This window comes from Nicotiana attenuata, unplaced genomic scaffold (assembly GCF_001879085.1).
Source record: "Nicotiana attenuata strain UT unplaced genomic scaffold, NIATTr2, whole genome shotgun sequence".
In the NCBI taxonomy this organism is placed as follows: domain Eukaryota; kingdom Viridiplantae; phylum Streptophyta; class Magnoliopsida; order Solanales; family Solanaceae; genus Nicotiana; species Nicotiana attenuata.
Window position 1 is genome coordinate 9148 of NW_017676925.1, and position 8636 is coordinate 17783.

At 33.4% G+C, this 8636-nt stretch overlaps 1 protein-coding gene across 1 annotated transcript; it reads left to right on the forward strand.

Moving 5' to 3' along the window:
• Positions 1-1299: 1299 nt before the first annotated feature.
• On the forward strand, positions 1300-7245 carry LOC109221253 (neuroguidin-like). The gene is made up of 9 exons (XM_019385714.1): positions 1300-1569; positions 2773-2856; positions 2938-3025; positions 5233-5412; positions 5518-5691; positions 5874-6047; positions 6131-6285; positions 6478-6601; positions 7091-7245. Exons 2-9 carry the CDS (start codon positions 2810-2812, stop codon positions 7100-7102), a joined length of 954 nt encoding a protein of 317 aa, XP_019241259.1. The 5' UTR covers positions 1300-1569; positions 2773-2809; the 3' UTR covers positions 7103-7245.
• The last annotated feature ends 1391 nt before the right edge of the window (positions 7246-8636 follow it).

Sequence of the window (8636 nt, forward strand, 5' to 3'; positions counted from 1 at the left end):
TCATTGCACTTTATTCTATCAGAAAATGGTACACGTTGTACTGTAGACACGGGCGTCTCCATAAAATCAGTGGCCTAATAATAAGAGACTTTATACTTTTTTATTTGTATATATACACACACATATGCAGAAAAAAGTTAGTGTTGCCAATTTTTTTCTACTTGTTATTTATAATATAACATTCTTAAATGATAAAACCTTTAACTTCACATAGTAGTATTATTATTAGCTATATTAGTAAGAGATAACTTAAATAAAAAATATGTTAGACATGTATTTTCAATATATTACCTTTGATATTGTTGTAAAAAAAGTATTTACTAATATGAAGATTTAAGTAATTTAATTCAAACTTCTAAAGTATTTTTAGTGTTAAAGAGTAGATAATCTTTCTTTCTTTCTTTCTTTTGTCCAATTTTTTTTTGTACTTTTTTTGGTAAACTTTAATACTGTCCAAGTTGAAATAAAATCACAAAATCCATTATTAAGAAATTTTGGAAATCTAAATCAATGCGTTACTAATTTCCTACTCGAGCATTCTCAATCAAATTTTATAGAGTCTCAATTAAAATAAAACAGTAATCAGTGAATGTGTTATTTAGTAACCCGATATGAATGAAGCTGGTTGAGTAACACGTTCATAGGACAGTGATCTATAAATACTTGTTCATAATTAATCAACACGGTTCAACAAAACTGGTGGCTTAAAACTAAAATATATTAAAAGACCCTGAAATTTCTTTCATAAAATTCACATATTGAGACAAAAAAAAAGTGTGAGAGAACAACATATAATATGTGGGTTAGGCGCACGTTATATGGTATTGAACTATCCCCTATAAAAAATATAGCATTAAGTGAAAATGATAAAAGGGTTAAGCCTATAATCGATCTTGTTTTGAACCTTATGACACGTGTCTCGTGGATTTCGTAGTTTAAAAAAGTGAGACACAAAAGAATTTACTTTCTGATGTGTGGATCAATTAAATGTGACAAAAAAGAATAACTAATTGAGAGAATCTGAGTTGAAATAAGAAAGTAAAATAGTAAAAAATATGAATAAAGAAAAAAAGAAAAATAGAATTGCTGAGAAGATAAATATATTATTTAATTTAGCGAGAGAAATGTTTTATCCTAACTCATTCAATATTATCTTTACAAATTTTAAGAAAATTTAAAATATTTTATTAATAATTTTATGAATATAAATGATATATATAATATTATAATATAGCAGTACTTTATATTGCTGGGGCCTTAAATATTTGGGCCTAAGGCAAAAGCTTCATTTGCTTTGCCCTAGAGCCGCCCTTGAACCAGCTCCGCTGCCATCTTCGCCAGACCTCCTCATCTCCAAAACCAGCCTTCTCTTCTTCTCGAAAGATCACAAACACACGCACAGTAGCAGAAAAAACAGAGTAGGAAATGGGAAACTGAGGTTCGAGGTTTAGGTCAGTCGTCGGTTCAAGTTCGGGTCCGACGAGATCGTCCGTTCATTAGTTCCGTTCGTAGTTCACGGTTCCGCTTCAGAATTCGGCAACTTTATTTGGTCTCTGCTTGGAAATCCATGTACGTTCTTTTAAAAGCTTGAAACCTGATTCTGGTTTGCAATCTTTGATGTTTTTTTGAATAATGTATAATTGTTATGATGTCTCATTATTTGTTTAAGATTTGCTTGAATTAATTCAGTTTGTTCAGTTTTATTTTACTTTTTTTTTCATGTTCTGTTACTCGTAGGAGCATAGCTCATAATGTATTATTTAGGTATGAGAGAACTATTGGAGAGAATGATAAAAAATTAGTAGTGATACAGCTGTTATATATAACTTCAGCCATTAATCAAACTGTTCCACTAGCAAATCCTCCTACCATATATTACATAGTAAGCCAAATGAAGTTGCCGATGTATGAATATGCGTAGAAATGCGTAGTCGCGATATATAATTTCTGAATCCGGGTGTACATTTCATGTGACCCGATTTTAATTTCCAATATTGTTAAATAAAATAAAATGTGTTGTGCATTTCATGTAGCGTGGTTTACGATGTGTTTTCAACCATCATGCTTTTTCCTAAAAACATTAAAAGCGGGTAGAAAGTTAAAAATGCATAATAGGTTTAAAGCATGTAGTAAATCAGATAATAGGCCAATTAATAATAGTTTAAGCGACCGTGCTAGAACCAAGGAACCCGGAAATGCCTAACACCTCTCCCGGGTTAACAGAATTCCTTACCCGGATTTCTGTGTTCGCAGACCATAATTAGAGTCAAACATTCCTCGATTCGGGATTTCAACCGGTGAATTGGGACACCATAAATTATCCCAAGTGGCGACTCTGAATTTTAAATAAATAATCCCGTTTCGATTGTCACTTAAATTGGAAAAAACTCCCTTATAAGGGGGTGTAAAAAGGAGGTGTGACATGCAATATAACATATATTTCGGTACGGTATCGGTATTTCATTTTAAAATATCTACCAATTATTTTTAAAAAATTAAACCAAATACCATACCGAATACAAAATACCAAAATTTCAGTTTCGATATGGTAATTCGATATTTACCAAATTATGCATAGTCCTTAAACTTTAGAAATTTTGTAAAATTTGACTATTATTTAAATATGGGTCCTTAAATGGCTATTTGTGGACTTCGGTCTCATAAAAGGATAGACAAGCCCAATTACATAGTCCCAGTACAAACCTGCTTCGCCATCAAAAACCTGCGTTTCAGCTTCATCTCCTTCTAACAAGAAACCGCCATTGTTACCAGCGGAGAACTTTTTCCACAGCAATAGCGACAGTGAAATATGGCAGAGCCTAATACATCTCTCGAGACGAGCGAAAAAATAAGCAGGTTATTTCTCTTTTTTTGTTAGTATTTTAGGGTTCTGGTAATAATAATATTGAAATTTTTGAATGTGAATGAATTATACAGGCAAGCTCCTCAATTAGTTACAATACTAAAGGAGATGGAAGAAGGATTGGATATAGTGACTCCAAAAGTACAAGCTTTAACTGCAAAGGTTGGCTTATTTTTTTTAAATGTGTAAAGATCCAATTGTTATTGTTTTTTTCTTGGTTTATTTTTTTTAAATGTGTAAAGATCTAATTGTTATTGCTTTTTTCCTTTATCAATGCAATTACTGCTTTTTTTCATGCTGATTTCTCATCTGGGTATATTTTATTTTCTGTAATTTCATTCATATAGTTCAATCTTGATATTTTAGCTAGTATTGCGATCATGATGTCCATTGCTTCTGTTTTCCTTCCTTCCTTTGTCTCGTAATTTTCAGGTTGACTGTATCCTATATCTTGAGTGGTGTATTTTATTTTTCGGTTGAGAGCAGTGAGGATTCATATACAACGGAGCTTAACTTGTTTGGGACTAAGGCGTAGTAGTAGGTGTTGTTGTTTGTGTTTGTGGGTTTAAGTGAATTAAAGTTTCTGCCTTCTTTGTTTTTCCTCCTTTTCTCCCTATCATTTTTATGTTTTTTGGGGGTTGAGAGAGGTGAAATGGAAGAAATAGAAATAGCTAACAAGGCTGCATTTGAAACTTGTCATAGAATTATTGGTCTTTTATCTAAGCCCCATGATCAGAATCAGTATGAGAATTTATTTTATAGAAAAATTGGAGAAGCACAAGTTCAAGAATGTTGTCACTCTTTTTAATTCAACTTTTGGTCGTGCAAAAGTGAGCTAAGTGAACAACTTTAAGACCCCTTTACCTCATAACATCCTTGTGGAAAACCCAAGTTGCAAAATTGGTGATCAGCACAAAGCTCTGCGTTACTTCCTGTAAACCGAGTCCTAGAGATAGGTGCTAATGTGAAAAGCAATCTAACTTTGGGAAACTAGAATTAAGCTCAAATAGTAGAAATCCCTCAAATTTTGGCCAACTAACGCCTTTGTCGAGCTATAACTATCTTCAGCAACAACAACAATAATAACAACGGCAATTTCTTGTTATTCATGGATATAGTTGATTAAATATTGATAGATAATTCGTCAGAAAATAACAATTTATAGACTTAAAATAAAGAGGTAAGGTTACAGGCTCTTTTAGGGATGTGCTGAAATCATGTGAAATTACAAAAAATATTGATTCTTTTTCAACATTATAAGTATTAACGGACATAGTTACCCAATACCTGTTCGGACCCCATCATTAGGGGAAAAAATATAATCTAAATGGGTTACCAAATAGTCATGTTTAATTAGTTATTGTCAATATACTTATATTCTTTTAGCAAAAGGTAAGTTTTATCGATGAAATCAACACTAAATTGGTGCTATATTACATCCGAAAAAATAGAAACCAAAACATAGTTCCCTTCTAATTGTGCAGGGAACTAATAAAGTCTACCAAAGTTCAACATCACTTACTAGCTCTAAATTACACCAAAAGATGATATGCAGTAGACATTAGCTTTTGTCTTCAAAATATGATTTCCTTTCTCTTCAAAGCAGCTCCATTATATTATCTTCAAAATCAGCTAATGCACTTACATTTGGTTTATAATTTGTCTGGATTCTTTTTGTTCTTGCTATTGAGATTTGTATATAGTTAGGACTAGTGTGAAATTTAGATAACTTCTAGTTAGTTTACCTTATTTATTTTTTGAATGAAATGGACTTAGAGCCTGTTACCCAACATTTTCATGTTTACGCAACAACAACAAAAAACCCAGCATTTTCCCACAAGTGGGGTCTGAGGAGGGTAAGATGTACGCAGCCTTACCTCTACCTCTGGAAGGGCAAAAAGCTGTTCCCAACATTTTCTCGTTTAAGCAACTATACTTGTTGGATCTTCTAACTGTACGGACTGGCCACGTGATAGATGTTAGCACCGCTTATAAGTGATCTTCCCAGTTAGTACTCATGTTGGTTTTATGTTACTTCTCGTCTGTGTCTAATCATCCCAAACTGCCTGTATCAATAAACCAACTCTTTGCTATATTGCAGTACTTGCTTGGTTTTCAAAAGACATATAGTGCTCCTGTCTAGGTCAACTAGGTCACAGATAATATTGAACTGCTGGGTACTCACTGATTAACAAAAAAAAATCAACTCAAAAAAACAAAGAAAATAAAATTGTGAACTGCTGGATCAATTTCCGTAGTATGCCTTGTATTTATTCTCGTGCTCTCTGTGTAGGAAAGAAAAAGATATCACTATGTCAAATTGATATGCTTGTTTCTTCTTCCAAAATCCCCATGCAATTTGTCTTTAGGTGAAAGCGGGTCACTTTCCAACACCAGAAGGAATAAGTTACCTTGAAACGAAGCATCTACTACTTCTGAATTATTGCCAATCACTTGTCTATTATCTGCTCCGCAAGGCAAAAGGATTCTCAATTGAAGGGCATCCAGTTATTCGGAGTCTAGTCGAGATAAGATTGTTTTTGGAGAAGGTATGTTGAAGCTCTTCCCGCTTTTGGGTAATCCTGTCTCTCCAGCTCCTCTTGGGTACTTTTCTGCTCCTAATTGCAGTGTCCTTACCGTGATGCTCTGTGCAGATTCGCCCCATCGACAAGAAACTACAGTATCAAATTCAGAAGCTCACAAGAGATAGTGACGCTGCTTCTGAGAAGTCAGTTATAAGTGAGAAGGGAACAGATACCCAGAAGGAGGACCTGTTGAAGTATCGTCCAAATCCTGATTTGCTTGTTAGTAAAACACGTGGCACAGAGGTGGGTGATTGGTACTTGACCATGAAATGACCATTTTAGTTCCTTTTTGCTCTTCCTGTTCAAAGAGTTGACTCGATCATTAGCAGTTCAAAAAGTTGATGTTATGATTTTACTCTCTCAATCTCCCATATGATTTCCTAAAATAAAAGAGATGGTTGAATGTTTCTTGTCTTGAGCTACAGGATGGCAGCAATGTATATCGACCCCCCAAACTTGTACCTGCTCCTATGGAAGAAGATAAAATGTCGAGGCAGGAGAGAAATAAATCGAGGAAGGAGACAATGGACTTGCGAAAGGCTAGACAAAACCCGTTTATGATAGATTTGGTGAATAATCTTGAAGGTAGACCCGAAGAGGTAATTCACTATCTGACTATTAATACTGATATATTTCAATGACCCCTCCTGTATTTTACTATTGCTTTCGGTGGAAAATACAGGTAAGAGAAGTTGTTGGAACTGAAAGTAGAGTACTCAGAGAGTACATGGCTAAAATGGAAGAACGTGCACGACAAGAAGAGGAGACGTTTGCTCGTGCCCCACTCACAAAGTTGGAAAAAAAGAAAATGAAACATCTGAAGAAGTCAAGAAATGGGTAAGTTTTGTAGGAACTATATGGTCAGTCTTACTAATTAAAAAGAAAAGCACTTTATGGTCAGTCTTTTGATCATTTCACGTAGAAACTTAATGTATGCGTAGTCTGGAGAGTGCCGGCAGATTAGGTGGAGCTCTGTTTTTTGTTAAATGGACTAAGTGGATGTTAATCTCTTCCCTTTAATTGTGCTAGGTTGTTTGGGCTGACAGATAGTTTCTATGACGAGATAAAAAGTTTGCCTTTAGGGGATGCTTCTGAACAATCAACAAACTTTGATAACAGCAGCGCTGGAATCAAACAACAGAAGAAGCGTAAGGTAATTGTTTAGGGAGATTGGATATATCCTTGGTTTGTCAGTCTTTCAGAATACGAAGTTTAGATCTGCTCGAGAGAGTTATATATGAATCCTCGCCGTTGCTGTGACATATATAAATCTTGTCCATTCCCATTTAGGTGATGATCGAGCTAGTGAATGCATAAAATGTTGATATTCTGGAATGGTTGCTAATTATCTTGTTTTTACTCGGCTCAATAATTTAATTAAACGGAAAGTGCTGGCCCCTGAGTTCTGTGGTTATTTTATATGCTTCATAACCCTCCACGCTTCCCTGACTTTGTATGTATAGTGAACAATCTTGTGTCCTGAAGCAGTAAAACTGTAATAGTCGCGGTTAAAATGGAGCTTCTTTGTCCATTTAATTTGTAGTAGCTTATAATTTGATATCTATCTTTTGTTTATGGGCATAAATTTATTTTGTGAGGGGAAACTTGCTGGAAATTAACTTCTAATATCTATGTACTGCAGAGGAGGAATTGAACGACTGCAAGCTTGAGTACATCAATATCCAAGAATATAGAGAAGACTTAGGTAGGAATGATCAGAGGTTCCTTGCCTCATGTAAGATGTACGACTTCATAATGATGTTAATTTTTGTGACTTTTATGGCTTCAAAATCTGCACCGTATTTGTTGTTGTCAGCAGTTAAGATTGAAGTTTCTTGCATATTTCAATCGAACACCTCAACCGAGCCATATCTCATTTTAACACAAGCGGCTATTAAGTAGGTCAAGTAAATACCCGAATACAGCAGGCTGTGTGCTGAATTGCACATGCCAATAACATGTCAAATGGACCAATCAAAAAATGACACGTGTAATTTTGCCATAAAAATTTGACACATGTAATTAACAACACAAAAAACATTTAAAGAAGAAAAGAACCCTTCTTTACCATCTCTTCCCTCATTTTGACATAGCAGCTGTCGGCTCCTCTCTCCCTCCATTTCTTCCGCCGCATCGGCACCAATTGCTGCCTCCGGGGGTGCTGACCAGTTAGGCGGCGACCTCCCCTTCAATCGCAACCACCCTTTACCCTCCCCCATCTCCCCGTCACTGTTCTATCGAGGCAGAACCCTTACCGGTGGGCTTTCAAATGCCGGTGAAATCTACAAAGTCGGTGACCTCATTAAAACCGATCGACTTTAGATATATCCAGACCTGGCCGAAGATATAATGGTTCAAACAATTAAGAAAATATTATTTTGTGATTAATATTGAATTGAGTGCAGTTAGTTTAAGTTTGAAAGCATAACATAATTTTTTGAAAATACAATCAAATTTAGAAAATAGAATAATAAATCTTATTAGAATTTGAGAAAGAGTTTAAATTTTTATCTATATTATATTAGAATGAGTGTGGTAGAAATAGATATTAAATTCTAAGAAGCTAATAAATACTAATATTAGGTATTGAATAGTATAATATCAAAATAAAAAATAAATAAAGAAATTTTTCTTAGATTTTTTATCATAGAAAAAACGGTAAAATTTTAAATTTGAGATAAGAAAGTTTTTTATATTTCGATAAGAAAAGTCATAATATGAATAGGTCCACGTAACTCAAGTCTAATAGATAAAATCAAAAAATAAAAATATTGAACAATAGAAATAAATTAGAGATAATGTGAGGATATTTATAAATCATAAGTTTAGAAAATAAAGTAAATTAAATATACAAACTTAATATTAAAGGGAAAGGCTAACTGAATTTTAAATTAAAAATTTGAAAGTTGTTAAAATTAAATATATAATACTTAAAAAGTTAGCAAAGTTGTTAAATTATTAAAAATTTACTATTAGAAATGAAAGGGAAAGGCTAATTAAATTTGAAATTAGAAATTAGAAATTTGTTAAACCTATGATTAGAATGCTCAAACTATGGATATTATCATGAAATTGAAGTCTTATTTATGAAAAAAAATAACTAAAATATAAAATAATTTTCTAATATAAGTAATTTTACTAATGAAAATTTAAAACTAAATTTGTATTAAAGCTAAAAAGAAAGAAAA

What these genes read in the sequence shown, in the direction of transcription:
- LOC109221253 (XM_019385714.1), top strand. Translation starts at nt 2,810, where the DNA reads ATGGCAGAGCCTAATACATCTCTCGAGACGAGCGAAAAAATAAGCAG. An exon ending in GTAAAACACGTGGCACAGAG is followed by an intron (nt 5,692 to 5,873) that starts GTGGGTGATTGG and finishes CTTGAGCTACAG; the next exon opens with GATGGCAGCAATGTATATCG. An exon ending in TTGAAGGTAGACCCGAAGAG is followed by an intron (nt 6,048 to 6,130) that starts GTAATTCACTAT and finishes TGGAAAATACAG; the next exon opens with GTAAGAGAAGTTGTTGGAAC.